At 42.0% G+C, this 17,733-nt stretch overlaps 1 protein-coding gene across 1 annotated transcript in view; it reads left to right on the top strand.

Moving 5' to 3' along the window:
- Nucleotides 1–17,733, top strand: part of KLHL3 (kelch like family member 3) — a 122,701-nt gene that overhangs the window by 61,004 nt on the left and 43,964 nt on the right. Inside the window, exon 7 of the mRNA XM_023195669.3 lies at nt 16,519–16,635. Within this exon, the coding sequence (XP_023051437.1) occupies nt 16,519–16,635 (117 nt within the window). The remainder of the gene's footprint in view (nt 1–16,518; nt 16,636–17,733) is intronic.

Here is a 17,733-nt window from a genome sequence, read left to right on the forward strand (position 1 = left end):
ATTTTCAGTAGAGACAGGGTTTCACCATGTTGACCAGACTGGTCTCAAACTCCTGACCTCAGGCAATCCGCCTGCCTTGGCCTCCCAAAATGCTGGGATTACAGGTGTGAGCCACTGCGCCCGGCCAATCTTTTGTTTTCTTTCAGAGAAAAACAACAGCTTTTTTTTTCTTTTAAATCCCTTAAAAAAAAAAAAAAAAAAAAGGCTTTCTGGCTCATGATGGCTACATTCTAGACTCTTTAGAGAAGAAATGACAGTGATGATGATGACGACAAAGCTGCCACTATTTACTGAACACTTACAGTTTGCCAAACACTGTGCTGAGTGCTTTATGTTCTTGGGCTCATTCCCTCTATGATAACCCGGTGAAGCAGGCATTGCTATTACAGAAGAGGAAGCAAATTCAGATTCCTCTTCTACCAGGAAAAATGTCTCTATGCTGGTAGATGTAGTCTGCTATAGTGAAAATAACATAAGCTTCGGTGTTGGCCAGCAGGGTCCAAATCTCAGCTCCAGTATTTACAAATTAGTTATGTGACCTTGGGTGAGGTACTTTGCCTCTTCTTTGTTTCCTCATTTTGTAAAGTGAGGATTATAGTATTAGGACATATTCCACAGGGCAATTAATTTGGATAATATATGTAAAATGCCTGGTATAGTCCTTGGTACCTAGTAGGTGTTCAATCAGTATTAGCCCAGTTTATTATTTACCCTGCACCTGGAATTAATCCCTTCCTCCTCTGTGTTTCAAGATAACACTCACCTTGTTCTCCTTTTCATTGTACATAGTTAATTCTGAGCTGATCCTCCTCCCACATTCAACTGAGTTCCTTGATGGTAGGGACTACATCTTATTCCTTTCTGTACCCTCAGAGATGCTCAATAAATGTTTTTTGAATGTCTTAGTTCACTCTTTGCATCCAAGCTTGAGGCTCTTTCTTGAGGGAATATTTCAGGAGAAACATTGACAAGAATTTTATATACGAGATGAAATTGTATTCGCATGTTCAGAGAATGGGGTAAAATTCACGAAACCCTGCCTGCCATCCTGGAGAAGTTTGATCAAGAAGAAAAACAGTCATTTGTTAAAACTGTGGGCTTCCCTGAGATTAGCAATGGATCTCCAGAAGGTAACTGGCACAATCAACTGGACTCTCCCTTAGGCTCAGGGAGGCCTCAGCTTCCTCGAATGCATATGTGCACATAGGACCCTTCCTGCCTTAAGGTCAGAAACCGAGAGGATGCCCTTCCTTCTTACCAAGCATATTCACTATCTGTTCTGATTTTGCTAGCAAATTGGCACAACTGGAAGGAATGAACCAGTCAGTTGATTGGCTATGTGAATGTTGAGACAGGTGGTCAATTTGGGGCCCCCTTGATTATGTTCTAAGTGTAGGGTGAGAAAATGGAAGCACTCATATAAACAGCAGAATTTGAATCATCCTGGGGTATGTGGGTTGAGAGTGGGGGACCCTGTTACTTTGAATTCATGCTGGCCCATCCTGCTCTTGAGATCATAGAAAGTTTTCTGCACATGAAGGCTAATCTGTGCTTGCTGTGTCTGGGTGGGAGTAGGGGTGGATTCTTAATAGGAAGAGGCATTATAGTGCCCTGAAAACCACTTGGGCTTTGGATGCAGGCAAACCTGGTTCTAGTGTCTGCTTTCTGGCTATATGACTTTGAGAAGTCACTAGTCTCTTTCAACCTTAGCTTCCTTAAATTTAAAATGGGAATTCTGAGTCCCTCCTCTATAGAGTTGTCATGAGGCTTAGAGATAATGGATATAAAATACTAAATAGAGTGTTTGGCAGGTGCTCAATAAATGGCAGTTGTCATTGTAATTGCCAAAATCATCTGTTTTTAGGCACCATTAATAATGATAATGGTATCAATTTTGCCATTGATAATGGTAAAATATGCCATTGAGTTAATTATATCTTTCCAGAAACAAAGAAGCATGACTTTAAATGTATGCGCTTAAAAATTGTTTGCAGTGTTGCGCAATAATTCATATGCTTACATATGAGTTGCTCTTTCTGTATAGCCAGAATTTGGAGTATAGGTATTTTTCACATTAACCAAGTTCTATTTCATATTTGCTTCTTGGAACTTATATGTAATTTCAGAATTATGTGCTGCTTTTCATGATGTTGATCCCTTTAGTACCGTTAAGGTTGGCATTGTAATTTTGAGGTTTATCAAAGAATAGTGGGGCTTGGTCTACATTTTCTCTTTGGCTAACTTCATAGTTTTATTTCTCCATAATTGATCATGTCTTGCTGGAAGTTAAATAGCTGGAAGCTTCTGACAATTGGATGTTTTTCATTTTAATGCTAGTCCTTTAGGCTTTGAAAATTCTGTGTCTGCTCCAGGAGATTTAGTGATTTCTACTCCCTTTAATTACATTGTGTGTGATAAGCAATCTCTTGCATGCATAATAACCTTTCCTTTCAATACTGTTTTATAGTAGAATTTTAAAATGTATTTGAAGTAATATTAGGGATCTTAAGTTAAAATTCAATGGCATATAATGTTAACAGTTGCAGAAAACTCAACTGGGTTGGTAATCAAATATCTTGTGTTCCGCTAAATCCACACTTAACAGCATAACAGCAATTATGACTTACTTTGCGTGCAGCCCACAGATTTCTTTGAACATATATTATAAAATGAAGCCAGATTTCAGACATTAACATGTAAAAAACACATGCATCTTAAAATAGAGGAAATGTAATATTTTACTATTAACGATGAGTATAAGTAACAGGCAGCTTTCATCTTGGGAGTTTGCAAGTATGAGTTCTACAGTCAGAGGGGTTGAGTTTGAATCTTGAGTTCCCTATTTAAACAAGCTGAGAACCCTTGGCAAGTTGTTTATCTCCCACAAGAATGTGTGTACCATATACAAGTAGACAGACAGGAATTTTGTCTGTCTGCTTGTCGCTGCTGGAGTGGTATCAGGTTCATGGTAGACACTGAAAAAATAGCTGTTGAAAGAATGAATAAAACTGAGCCTCCCTATGGCTCAGTTTTCTCATCTGTAAAAGGTGAATAATGGTAGTATAGTATCTATCTTGTAAGGTTATGAGGATTAAATGGGATGATATATGAAAAGTGCTTAGAATAGAGGAAGCGTTCATTACTGTAAGATACTGTTGTTATTGCTGCTATTATTATGGTTATTACTACTAGTACTGCTCCTAGTAGTAGTCATAACTGTTGACTGGGGCCTTTCTTAAGGGGAAGTCTTCCCAGTGCCCATATTGGTCTAGGCTGTTGGCGTGACCTGGGGCCCAGTGCCTAGCAGAGTCAGAGAGTGATTGTGACCTCATGCTCCCCAGTGTCCCCAGCCCTGCCTGGACCCCTCCCAGAGCGCGGAGACTGTTCTTCTTCCAACATCACTTACTTTTGCCCATTCCCATTCCTTATCTCCTCTACTGCTCTCAAATACCTTGAGGGCTGTGAGGGTACCTTAGTCATCTTTGTATCACACACAGTGCCTGACTCAGTGCCCCAGGAGGTGCCATGGAAGGACTCAGCAGATGTCCCCCCAAGGGATTGAGGCACACTGGGGCTGGACTCTGCACTGAGCCAGCTGAGGTTACGGGAATAATTTTAACAGTTTTCTAGATAATAAGGACAGATAGGGGAATTAGAGGGTAGGGGAGGGCATGAATCCTTGCCATTTTCGCTCTTGTTTTTCCTTCATGTGGTTTTTATTTTAGAATTCTTGTTATTGAGAGAGGTCAAATGGTTGTGATGGGAGTTACACAAAATCACTAGTTCATTGTGTAGGACCTTCTCTTTCCTCATGTCATGCCAGACCCCTATTGACTTCAACAGGGATGGCACCATGTTCAAGAGGTTGAAGAAGAGGCCCGGAGGCAGCGAACAAGACTTAGGGTTTATTGAGGGCACTTACATACCAGGCTGTCCAGTGGTGGCAGGCTGGACAGGAAATTGCAAGTCCTTGTAAAATGCATGCAGTTTATATAGCATTTTCACTTAACACGCTCCTGCTGGTGACCTTCACCTGGCAACCTTCATTTAACACAAAACAAAGGCCCTCAATCCCCGATATGGCCTGCATTTCCCAGGATGGGCTGGGGTTCAGATGTTCTTCATAGATAAAGAATGAATCTCCAGGTTCTTGATTCCTTAGCTTGGAACACTGAATACACATTCTTTGTAGACCGTAGAGTCATTCTCAGGGTATGCTTAAGTTATTGCTGTCAGGTGCATCTATCATACACTCCCCTACTCTGAGGACAAAGCCAAGAAGATTAAAGCAAGGCATCTGATTCTTCCACATGGTGGGTGTTGAGGGGTCAGGACTAAGCCTGTGAGCTGACAGCATGTTTATTGTATTTCCCTTTGAGACACAAAGTTCAGCTCTGGCCATGAACATCCTCAGTGACCAGTGACCCAGGGGCAGTGTAAACAACCTTCTGGGACAAATCCACTCCAAGGAAAGAGATATGACTCCTGAGTTCGAGTGCAGTTTTGCCATTGAATTGCTGTGGGACCTAGCAACTTACTGGCCTTCTTTGAATCTTGGCTTTCCTAGCTGGTAAATATATTTCTCCATCTCAAGATCCCATGTCTTCTTATGAAACACTATTGAGGCTTTTCAGAGACACCTCTGAGTGAGTCTTAACAGGGAAATGGCCTGCATTTTAGATACCAGTCAGGGAGAAATTTATTAAGTCTCTTTAAAAAATTAGCGTTAAGTATGTTCTGGAATAAGAACTATAGGTTACTTTCTCTTTGCACTATCACATTTTAAAATGTGCTGTTGTCTCCTTAAACTGCATTTTACAGGTCAAATTCTGATATCTTATTTCTTGGGAGCAACTGGGCCCTTGTCTCCTAGGATCATTGGTGTTCCATGCCCTTCTGTCTGAATTCCTTGCCTTTCCAGCCAGGTGGTTGTGGGAGGCAGGCTGTGGGAGGCAGGCTGTGGGAGGCAGGCTGGAGAGCCTCGGCCGGTGGCCTGGGCTTACATGATTGCTGTGGAGGCATTGCCAGGTGACTGAGCAGGTGTACCCTGCTGCCTAGGCCGAGCTGTTGGCAGCCCTGCCTTACTCTGAGGTTATCAGAGTTGCCAGCTTCTCAGCTTGCCAACAGTGATCTGTTAACGCCCTACCTTGGTGTTACTTTTTTTACTGTTCTCCTTTGGGAGAACACCCATGCAGAGAATGGGTGTTCTCCCAAAGGACACCCATGCACAGAATACCACAGCACTGTGCCCCCAAATCTACCATGACCAACCAGTGTTCTCCAGGTACATTTCACACATCATTTCTTTTTTTTAAACAGGAAGCTTGTATTGAAGTAAGTTCATGGAGAAGTAAACAAATAAAGTATACAACTAAACTTTTTACAAAGTACCCACATAACTAGCAACCAGATCAAGAAACAAACCCCAGAACCCCCTTCCAGTTACTACCCCCTATCCTGGGAAGGGCACCTACCTTCTTGGCTTCTCACCCCTTGGATGAGTTTTACCCGTTTTGGAAGTTTATATAAACTGAACAATGGTGCGTGTATGCTTTTGTGTCTGATTTTTCCTGTCCAGCGTGACGTTCAGAACATCATTTCTAACCCTCACAACAAGTTGCAAGGCAGAGATTACTGTCTTCATTTTGCAGAGGAAGAAACTAAGGGTCAGAGAGGTGACACAGCTCATTAACAGTAGACAGCTCCATGATGTGAAGCTGTGTGTGTCTGCCTCCCAAGGCCCGCTCCTTATTAATGGATCCCCACCCTGTTGAGGGGTACAGAGATGAGTGACAGCTAGTCATTACTATTCAGGGGCTCATAGTCTGGTGGGCAGACATACTGAAAACATGTGTCCACAGTATGTGGCCAAGAGAAATAATTGCTTATAATTATAGTTCAAGGAAAGCACGTGGAATATTTATTCCAGGTTGTTGGATAGGAAAGACATCATGGAAAAGAGAATCTTTGAGCTAAACTTTGGAGAATGAGAATAGAATTTTGGAAAGCCATTTAGGTTGGAGGAATAGTAGGACTGTTCCTACGGAAGACTGGAAGTTTGGAATAGTTTGTTCTTGGGGAGAAAAGTAACCTCTGTGATAAGAATCAAGGATCTTCAATGGGGTATGGTGGGAGATGAGGCTGGGAATGGGGTACGAGTCTGTGAAGAGATTTAAGGAATGAGAACTTTCTTCTTGAAGTCAGTATTTGCCTAACTGTATCCTATAAAGACAGTATTACAAGAATTTTTTTTTTTTTTTTTTTGAGACAGTCTCGCTCTGTTGCCCAGGCTGGACTGCAGTGGCGTGATCTCAGCTCACTGCAGGCTCCGCCTCCCAGGTTCATGCCATTCTCTTGCCTCAGGCTCCCGAGTAGCTGGGACTACAGGCGCCCGCCACCATGCCCGGCTAGTTTTTTGTATTTTTTTAGTAGAGACGGAGTTTCACCGTGTTAGCCAGGATGGTCTCGATCTCCTGACCTCGTGATCTGCCCGTCTCGGCCTCCCAAAGTGCTGGGATTACAGGCTTGAGCCGCCGCGCCCGGCCAATTTTTTGAATTTTTAGTAGAGATGGGGTTTTACCGTGTTAGCCAAGATGGTCTCAATCTCCTGACCTCGTGATGTGCCCATCTTGGCCTCCCAAAGTGCTGGGATTACAGGCTTGAGCCACTGCGCCCGGCCAATTTTTTGAATTTTTAGTAGAGATGGGGTTTCACCGTGTTAGTCAAGATGGTCTCAATCTCCTGACCTTGTGATGTGCCCGTCTTGGCCTCCCAAAGTGCTGGGATTACAGGCATGAGCCACCACACCCAACCAGTATTACAAGATGTTTATAGGTGTTTGGGTTGTTTTTGTTGTTGTTGTTGTTGTTTTTGAGACAGAGTCTTGCTCTGTCACCCAGGCTGGAGTGCAGTGGTATGATCTTGGCTCACTGCAACTTCTGCTTCCCAGGTTCAAGCATCTCTCCTGCCTCAGCCTCCCCAGTAGCTGGGATCACGGGTGCCCACTACCACGCCTGGCTATTTTTTTTGTATATTTAGTAGAGATGGGTTTTCTCCATGTTGGTCAGGCTGGTCTTGAACTCCTGACCTCATGAGCTGGCCTCCTCGGCCTGCCAAAATGCTGGGATTATAGGCATGAGCCACGGTGCCTGGCCAGGTTTTTTTTTTGTTTTGTTTTGTTTTGTTTTTTTAAAGCATTCTCAGGTTAGGTACATTTAGAAGACACTGGCTGAAAAGAGTAACCGGATTTCTTTACTACAGGACTTGTCAGAGCTTTTATATGGTAATGAGCTTTGTGAATCTTTAAGGGGTATTTGAGGATACAGTGTGATGTGAGGATACATTTGGCCCCTGAGCCCCTTTGCTACAGAATATCTCCTGCATCCAGTATCCTTAGGAACACATTACGGAGAAGAGTCTTTAAGCCACCTTTCATTGGTTGTCCCAGATATTCTACTATTTTTTGTATTTTTGATATGTCTTTTGGTAGTTCATTTCCTTGGTGATTTACAATTTTTTATTGTGACTCCATGTTCAGAGGATGTCATATCCTGGGAATCTAGGTTTTCCCTGGGCTGTGGACCCTATAGGGCAGGTTTACTGGTTTAGGAAACAGTTTTTATGTTAGACATTGTCTTAGATATTTCCTATACCACCTGGGTGATGTCAGTTCAAACTCTAAATTTGTAGGTGGCGTGAGCCTAGGGTTTGGGTTTCTTGAAGATGTAGTTTTTACTCCCTATCTTGCCCCTTTCCCTTGCCTCACACCCCACTGTGTTCCTCAGCCCATAGGAGATGGTGAGCTTCCTTCCCCTTACTCATAGCACATGGGCAGAGTTCATCTAGTCTTAGTTTTACAGCTGAGGCAAATCTGTTCACAGGAGCCTGTGGCTTAGATACGCTCCCCAGTGGGACACCAGTCCTCAGTTAAAGCCCATATCTGAATTGTCTCTGTAAGCCATTTTGGCTTCAACTTCCACTCAGCTGCCTGGATTGAATTCCTTCTTATTTAAAACACTCAGGCATTTTCTTCTTGTTTTTGTGTATGGCTCAAATCTTTGTTTTTTTCTGTAATACATCATTTTCACGTGTTTGGAGCTACAGGGAAAGATTCCTTCCAAAGCAGCTCAGTCTACCATATTGACTGGCAGACATTCTCCATCCCTATGTCATCCTGCACTCATGGTTAGAATTAGTGCCACTGAAGTCTCTCAGCTTGTAAACGTTCCTATCAAACCAGTACGCTTCAGTCCTTTTCTTATTCTTTGTGGACTCATAGTGAAAGTCTTTTTTACTGGCTGTAGGCAGTAATAGAAAGCTGAAGAGCAATTTCAAGGCTGAGTGATGTTGCTGTTTTAATTTTTTCATAATTTTTGGTTATCTGAAGTCAGATATCTGGTAGTGTGCTGCTGTAGGAAGAGAACCATACATACATTCACTCAGGCTTTTATTAATTTATTCATCCTATGAAGAAATATTTCTCTGTGTGGCAAGTAGCATATTAGTCACAGGAGAGACACTGGCAAACAGATAAAAACAAGGTACCTGCCTTTGCAGAACTTATAATCACATGGAGGAGAGAGATTTTATCAAATATGTGCACAAATAAATATATAGCTACAAAGTGAGAGATGTGATATGAAGGAAATGTGCAGTGTACTGTGAAAGTGTGGATTGAAATCAGTGGTTCTAATTGCTGTCTTCTCACCAATTTGCTGGGTAATGTCAGGCAAACGACTTTGTCTCTCTCTGCCTTACTTTCTCCTTTTGCAAATGACTAGCAGTTTCACGGGATCCTTGTGAATCTGAAATGAAGCAACTACAAGAAAGAGCTTTTAAGTATTGTGTGAAAGGGTGATGGTATGGTCAGAAAGGAGAATTCAACTGGATAGGTTTCTAGGGAGCCTTCAGACCAGGACATCGCTCAGTCAGTGGTGTGCTGGTAAATGTTTAACTGACTCTCTAAAAAACATTCTAAAAGCCCTGATTCGTGTGTTGATTCATTTGCTGATTTCCATGGTGTAAATATTTTCATCAAGGCTGACTTCAACTACCAGTGTAATGTCACTAAACGTGGACTTAGGAAGAGACGTGCACACTGCGCTCCTATTGCCGCACACCACAGCTCCCAGTTGTCCCTGGAGTTGTGTGTGACAACGAGGTGAAAGTATATTAACAGGAGAGTTCACACAACTCTTGTTAAGCTTTCATTTAAGAAACAAAAACAGGAATCCGACAGAATCATTCTTTTGTCTAGAAGCACTATCTTCTTGATTTAAAAGCATGGCAGGAGATTTGGTAAATGGTACTGCCTCAATCCCCGGGAAAGGAACAGGAGACCTAGGGGAGATGTCCCAGGAGGGCTGGAGGATTGTAATTAGGATTATAGGTTTAGGAACTTAGTTTCCCAACTCAACAGTCTGCTCAGGTTTTTGTTTGTTTTGTTTTGTTTGTTTGTTTTGAGACGGAGTCTCTCTCTGTTGCCAGGCTGGAGTGCAGTGGTGCCGGCTCAGCTCACTGCAACCTCCGCCTCTCGGGTTCAAGCAATTTTCCTGCCTCAGCCTCCCGAGTAGCTGGGGACTACAGGCATGCACCACCATGCCCAGCTAATTTTTGTATTTTCAGTGGAGACGGGGTTTCACCATGTTGGCTAGGATGGTCTCGATCTCTTGACTTCATGATCCGCTCATCTCTGCCTCCTCGGCCTCCCACAGTGCTGGGATTATAGGCATGAGCCACCGTGCCCAGTCTAGGTTTTAAAAATTAATTGTGTCTCTGAGGTGCAAATTGCATAATGTTTGAGCATGGGTTTTTGGAGTTAAAGGTGAGTTCACATCAGATCTACTCTTCCTGGCAGTGTGACCTTGTACAGCTTGCTAACCTCTTTGAGGCTGTTTCCTCATCTGTAAAAATGTGAGCAGTGAGTGACACCTACTTCACAGAGATTGTTGGTGGATTCAATGAGATCATATGTGTAAAATGCCTAGCACTGTGCTTGTTGTTATTGATAAAGTTAGTCCTTCTCAGATCGAATAACAGATCAGGTCCATGTATAAGAACCTAGTTTTTTTTCCCCTGATATTGTCAAAATTAGCTTCTTTCCCTTCTTCCTATGTTTTGCTGAGAATTGCTCCCAATTGAACTTCTCTCCTTGCCAAGTCAGTGCCCTGCCTTTTTAACTTGAGTCCTTCTTGATCTTCAAAACACATTTTGAAAGCAGGGAAAAGTGCCCCAGGACTCCTCATTTTCCTTGGGACATGCAAGTCCACCCTAGCTTGGCTGCCTGTCTGTCCAGAGGGGTGGAGTGGAAGGACTGGATTCATCTGGTATTCTCTGACCAAGACCTGTGCTACATCTGAAGTGTGGTGAGCTGGGAGCTATGGAATCTGATTTTCTCCAACTGCTTTCCACATGACAGTCTTGTAGCATACAAGAAATTGGTTCTAGGACATTAATCAGTGAGGAAATGGGGCTATTTCTTTGTTTAAAAAGTGAAACCCTAAGTGTACCTATGAGCAGCTGATTATTTCATCACAAAAAGTAGTAGCTAAGTAGATATCACCCTGTCCTATGATTGAGTCTATAGTCTCTGCTTAGATTTTATAGACCAGGGTTGACAGACTTTTTCTAGGAAGGGTCAGATAGTAAATATTTTAGGCTTTATGTGTCATGGCTTCTCAACTCTGCTACTGTAATGTGAAAACAGCCATAGACAATACGTAAACGATGAGTGTGGCTGCCTTCCAACATAATTTTCTTTACCGAAACTGGTGGCAAGCTGGATTTGGCCTGTGGGCAGCAGTTTGCAACCCCCCTGCTATTAGACCTAGTAGACATTTGAGAGTCAGCTAAGAATAATGGGTTTAGAGCATGAACACTGAAGTTGGTTTTGTATGTAACCAAGCAGAGCTGGCTCTGCTGCTTTTCAGTTCTGGGACTTGGGCAAGTCATTTAATAAGTCATAAGAGTATTTAATTGTTGGGTTATCTTGAGAATTTGGGGAGGCAGTGTTTATGGAGAGTCCCTTGGTGGGAAGGGTTTTTGGGAACCATTTTAGGTACATTGAAAGCTAAAGCAAGTTGGAAGTTTATTTGCTTGTTTATTTTTCAAGCATAAAGTCTAAATGAAAAAAAATATGTGGCCTTCTCTAGCTGCTGAGAAGGTCAGTGTTGTTGCCGAATGCTGTGGCTTTCACAGCTGAGTAGGTAAACAGTGCAACTAAGTGGAACCAGTTAGACAAGTGAAACCAAAAATAAAGATAAGGTTAAATATCGACTTTGGTAGATTCAGCTTCCTTTTTTGTTTTATAACAAAAATTAAGCTGGTTGATGGGGAAGAATGTGACCAATAAATGCTACCCACTCATGGACTTGTCATTCATTCTTCAGCAAAACTTTGCCAATCAATTAGCTTGTGTTGTGCTAGGCAGCATTGTGGGATGGCGTGCAGAGACAGAGCTGGTATACTTCTCACTCTGCATAGGCTCACGGTCTAGTAAAGGGGAGTAGAAAGAGGTGTGGCTAACCAACCACATACAAGGCAAAATGGGGTTGTGGCTGCCCATCACCTAACCCAGCAAAGGCAGACTTTATCTGCCTTTGACTCTGTCTTACCCACCAAGATTCCAACTGCCTGTTGTTCCCCAGCCCTGCTCTCTGCTCCAGCCTGGGCAGCTTCCACACATCTCCTTCCGTGCTTATTCTGAATTCATTTTCCAGTCATTCATTTTAAAAATATTTGAGTTTGTGTTATGTGCCAGCAAATAAGACAAGGTCTCTCATGGATCTTAAGGGCTAGTGGAAGAAACATAGTCATTCGAACAATGCTGTGAGGGTGAGGAACATAGCTCGATGAGAGTTCCTAATAAAAAATGAACTAGACAAGGATTTCTATGGTGTATGTGCTTATGTTTGTACACATGTAGGTTATTTTATATAGAAATAGGAGCAAACTATACATACGTACTACCCCTTTTGTTTTCTGCTCTCTTCCCTTCCTTTCCCTTTCCCTTCCCTTTTCCCCTTCCCTTTCCTTTCCTTGCCAAATTCAAGTTATGTCCAGCCTGACTTAAGTGTATAATTAGGAAACAGGGGCAAAGCATCATTAGCATATTAACACAAAAAAGTGTCCTCAGGTTAAGAAAAATTGGAGTCCTTTTTTTTCCCCCTGGCAGATAAAGCTTTCATTTCAACTTTCTGCCATCCTGTAAATTTTGTTGTAGTTTTTTCCCTTAGAATTTATTTTCTTCTCCCTTACACTTCTTATTCTGAAAAATTAAAAACCTCTTGTAAGTTTGAAAGAATGAACATTCATGTAGTCTTTACCTAAACTCACCATTAACATTTTGCTTCATTTACTTTATCTCTCTAGATTTAATCTTTCATTTTGCTGAATCATTTGATGGTAAATTGCAGACATTATGACATTCACCCCTAAATATTTTAGCATGTATCTCTTAAGAATGAAGAAAAATTCTCTTTTCTAGCCATAAAGCCAATTATCATACCAATGAAATTTAATATTGATCTAGCAATATTATCTAACATATAGTAGTTATTCACATTTTCCTAATAGCCCCCCAAAAGTCATTTATGGCTATTTCTTTTAGAGCCATAATCTAATTAAGATTTATGCACTGCGTTTAGTTACCTTGTCTATAAATCTCTCTAATCTAGAACTGTCTCCCTATCTTTTTTTGTCTTGCATAATATTAATAGTTTTGAAAATCCAGGCTAGCCATCCTGTAGAATGTTGCAAACATAGAGTTGTCTGATCATCTCCTCACTGTAAAATTCAGGCTATATATTAGTATTTTAGGAAGAATTGTACTTAGGAGATACTGTGTCTTTTCCATTAAATCACAATCAGGAATATAATTTTGTCCTCTTATTGGTGGTGTTAAATTTGGTCCCTTGTTTAAGGTGTTGTCTATCAGATCTCTCTATTTGAGGATATTTTCCCTCCATGTAAGTGATATGTAATCTGTTGGGTGATTCCTTGAGAATTGTGAACATTTCCCCATCCAACAACTTCATTATTATTATTTTTTTTAAAGATAGGCTCTTGCTGTGTTGCCCAGGCTGGAGTGCAGTGGCATGGTTACAGCTCACTGCAGCTTCAACCTCCTGGGATCAAGTGATCCTCTCGCCTCAGCCTCTCAAGCAGCTGGGACTACAGACACGTGCCAACATGCCTGACTGATTTTTTTTTTTTTTTTTTTTGTAGAGATGGGGTCTTGCTAAATTTCTCAGGCTGGTCTCAAACTCCTGGGCTCCCACCTTGGCCTCCCAAAGTGCTGGGATTACGGGTGTAAGCCACTGCACCTGGCCTTTAACAACTTAATTTTAGCATCCATTGGTGATCTTTGTTCAATCAGTTATTACATTGGTGGTATTGCAGAAATGGTGTTTTTCTAATTCCATCATTCCTTTTTCAGGAATTTTTTTTTTTTTTTTTTAATAGAAGAGACCTTCTTAACACTTTTTTAGTATCCATATGGGCTCATGAATTTTTTAAAAAATTATTATTATCATTTTTTGAGACAGGGTCTCACTTCGTCTCCCAGGTTAGAGTGCAGTGGTATACTCATGGCACACTGTAGCCTCGACCTCCCAGGCTCAAACAATCCTCCCACCTCAGCCTCCCTAGTAGCTGGGACTATAGGCATGCACCACCATGCCTGGCTAATTTTTGTATCTTGTAGAGATAGGATTTTTCCATGTTGCCCAGGCTGGTCTTGAACTCCTGGGCTCAAGCGATCTGCCTGCCTTGGCCTCCCAAAATGTTGGGATTATAGGTATGAGCCACCATACCTGGCCATATTATAATTTTTAAAAAAAAATTAAGAATATTTTATATTGAGGTATATGGATATTAAATACACAATTTGATTAGTTTTGACAAACATATATGCCCATGTAATGCCCACCCTAAACCACAAAAAGTTTCCTTTGAATCTTTTTCAGTCATTCCCTGACCCTCCTTTCCCCTCAAAGCGGCAGCACTGATCTGATTTCTTCATTATTCTCTTTGATATTTAAATTGTCTCAAATATTGGCATTGAAAGCCCCATCCAGCTGGCTCTTTTTGACGTGTCTTCTCTAATCACATGTAAGAAGATGTTTGCTTTATTCTTTTTAATAGCTGAAAATAGAGTTGGCACTCTGTATCCATGAGTTCCATATCATGGATTCAACTAAGAAAATACTGAGAAGAAAAAAATTCCATAAAGTTCTGAAAAGCAAAATTTGAATTTGCTGCAACACCAAGTACTACGTCGAATCCACTTGCACGAAGTGATGTATGGGTGTCATATTAGGTATTATAAGCAATCTTTTATAATTATTTAAAGTATATTTATTATTTATATACTTTATATATATTTAAAGTATTTAAAGTATATGGGAGGATGATTTAAAGTATATGGGAGGATGTGTGGAGGTTACATGCAAATACTATGCCATTTTATTTTATTTTTTATTTATTTATTTATTTATTTTGTTGAGACGGAGTCTCCCTCTGTCGCCCAGGCTGGAGTGCAGTGGCCAGATCTCAGCTCACTGCAAGCTCCGCCCCCCGGGTTTACGCCATTCTCCGGCCTCAGCCTCCGGAGTAGCTGGGACTACAGGCGCCCGCCACCTCGCCCGGCTCGTTTTTTGTATTTTTTAGTAGAGACGGGGTTTCACCGTGTTAGCCAGGATGGTTTCAATCTCCTGACCTCGTGATCCGCCCGTCTCGGCCTCCCAAAGTGCTGGGATTACAGGCTTGAGCCACCGCGCCCGGCCGTATGCCATTTTATATAAGGGACTTGAACATTGGCAGATGTTGGTACCTGTGGGTGGTTGTAGAACCAGTGCCCTGAGGCTGGGCATGGTGGCTCATGCTTGTAATCCCAGCACTTTGGAAGGCTGAGGCAGGCAGATCACTTGAGGTCAGGAGTTTGAGACCAGCCTGGCCAATATGGTGAAACCCCGTCTCTATTAAAAATACAAAAATTAGCCGGGTGTGGTGGTGCATGCCTGTAATCCCAGCTACTAGGGAGGCTGAGACGGGACAATCACTTGAACCCAGGAGGCAGAGGTTGCAGTGAGCCCAGATTGTGCCACTGCACTCCAGCCTGGGCAACAGAGTAAGAACAACAACAAAAACAAACAAACAAACAAACAAACAAGAAAAACCCAGTGCCCCAAGGATGCTGAGGGATAAGTGTATCTAACGGTATTGATACTCCTTTAATAATTTCTCCATTAGTGGGCTTTAGATGGTTTCATTTTTTTATCCCGTTACAACCGTGCTGCAGCAAAGATCTTGGAGCACATATTCTGTTCTCTTATACTGATGTGAGTATAGGCTAGAGCTCTAGAAGTGGTATTTTATTTTATTTATTTATTTATTTTTTTGAGATGGAGTCTCGCTCTGTCACCCAGGCTGGAGTGCAGTGGCACGATCTCGGCTCACTGCAAGCTCCGCCTCCCAGGTTCATGCCATTCTCCTGCCTCAGCCTCCCCAGTAGCTGGGACTACAGGCGCCCGCCACCATGCCTAGCTAATTTTTTTGTATTTTTAGTAGAGACGGGGTTTCACCATGTTAGCCAGGATGGTCTCGATCTCCTGACCTCATGATCCACCTGCCTTAGCCTCCCATAGTGCTGGGATTACAGGCGTGAGCCACTGCGTCCGGCCAGAAGTGGTATTTTAAAGTCAACGAGTATGCATATTTAAAATTTTGATCGATATTGCCAATACTTCCCTCCCCTCTTAAAAAGCATTATTAATGAAATTTTTACAGACACTGCTGGTTTCCCCATGGCCCCTCCAACGTTGAATTTTATCTGCCTGTGTGTGTGTGGTGGCACAGGGTTTGAATTTGGACTTATCCTTGAGTAGAGTGAACATCCAAAGTATAGGTCTGCCTTTTTGTTTCTAAGCCCTCTAGTTTTGATTCGCATAGAAATGAAATCTCTCATCAAGGAGAAATGTTTGCCATTCCTTGTCATTCAGTGTCACAGTGACCATCACAGCCGGCTTTGGGCAGAGGGCATTCTTACTGTTTTTATTCTGCATTAACTTTACACGGGACATAAGTGAGGAAATGGAGGCATGGGGGGATGATGACATTGCCCCCAGGGTCTGATCTTCCTGAGCAGCCTCTATAAATTTGGTTCACAGTTACTGCTGTGTATTTTTACCCTTAAATAACTATTGGAACTGGTTTTTATTTTAGAATGAACCAGGATGATTCTACATTTGGGATAGCAGGTTTGTCCTTGTGTGTGTGTGTGTGTGTGTGTGTGTGTCTGTGTGTCTGTGTGTGTAGAGTGTGTGTGTGATCACTCTCTGAGGCCAGCAAGTAAACCAACGCTTTCTGTTTTTATTTTAAATATGAGTCTCAGATTAATTAAACACCTTTGTGGATGACTCATAACTTTTTCTCCTTTTTTTTTTTTTTTTTAACAGATTGAGGGTTGTTTGAAAGCTTTTATGTCCTTACTGAAGTTGCTCATGTTGCTTTTCTTTATAGGTGTTTGAAGCTGTGATTTCATGGATCAATTATGAGAAAGAAACCCGTTTGGAGCACATGGCAAAGCTGATGGAACATGTCCGGCTTCCTCTCTTACCTAGGGACTACCTAGTTCAAGTGAGTGTTGTATAAGAGCCAAGCACTTCTGTGTTCACCCAGGCCTCTAGGAATAGCAATGGGCAATCCTGGTTGGATGGAGTAGTTGAGGGGTTTAGTGGGTCTTCCGTATGTGCTGAGGGAACCAACCCACTGGGTTAAGTGTTAGATGTTCTAAAGTTTAAGATCATAGGCTTGAAAATAGGACACTTAGGTTTTAGTCTCTGCTCTGCTGCTTATTAGTTTTGGATTTTTATTTAACCTCTTCAAGCCTCAGTTTTTCTTCCATGGAACACATATTATAGTAGAGCCCAGCAGGGTTGTTGTAGGGACTAAAGGAGTAGAGTATGCAAGTCAGCTGTTTAGCATGGAGCCTGGGGTAACAAATGTTCCATGAAAGTTAGCTGCCTTTGCTGTAGAGGACCGAAGCAAGAAGGGTCATGTCCACTGTGTTTCTATGTTCCCTTTTTGTCTTAGTTTTAGGCAACTTGAAGCCAAATTCAAGACTGTAAAAACTGGGTGCCTAGAATACATAGTGCTTCTACTTCCTCTGAAGAGGAAAGAAAAATTAAGAATTATGGGGTTCCCTTATGGTGCCATATGTTTTCTCATTTAATCCTTATAATAACCCTGAGGGGCAAAGATTGTAACTCCTTTTTTACACATGTAGGCCTTGAGGCTTGTGGAGGTTGGGATTTCTCAGGGGTCTCCAGCCTTAGGGAGGCTCAGGATTCAACTCCATGTCAGTCTGGCTCTGCAGTGCATAGTTCTTCCACTAAGCTAGCTGCCACCATTGATACGCTCTTTTCTGCTTACCCATTACGTGACTTATTTTATATAGTAAATGGCATTAGACACTTTTATAAGCAGAGAATAAACCTTAAAATATATGAACAAAACAAAACATCGAGACAGCAGGTTAGCCCTCAGCTGTCTCCAAGGAGTCTCTGGAAGGAAGGGAAGGTGTGATGCAAGGATAAAGAGGAGGTTTAGCAGCCCAGCAGCCCAGCAGACCAGCTCTTGTTACTGTCCAGCCATATAATACCAGGTACATACTTAACCTTTTTAAACCTCAGTTTTCTTATCTGGAAAAAATGGCGCTTGCTTTATAGGATTGTT

Source organism: Piliocolobus tephrosceles, chromosome 4 (genome assembly GCF_002776525.5).
Source record: "Piliocolobus tephrosceles isolate RC106 chromosome 4, ASM277652v3, whole genome shotgun sequence".
Taxonomy (NCBI): Eukaryota; Metazoa; Chordata; class Mammalia; order Primates; family Cercopithecidae; genus Piliocolobus; species Piliocolobus tephrosceles.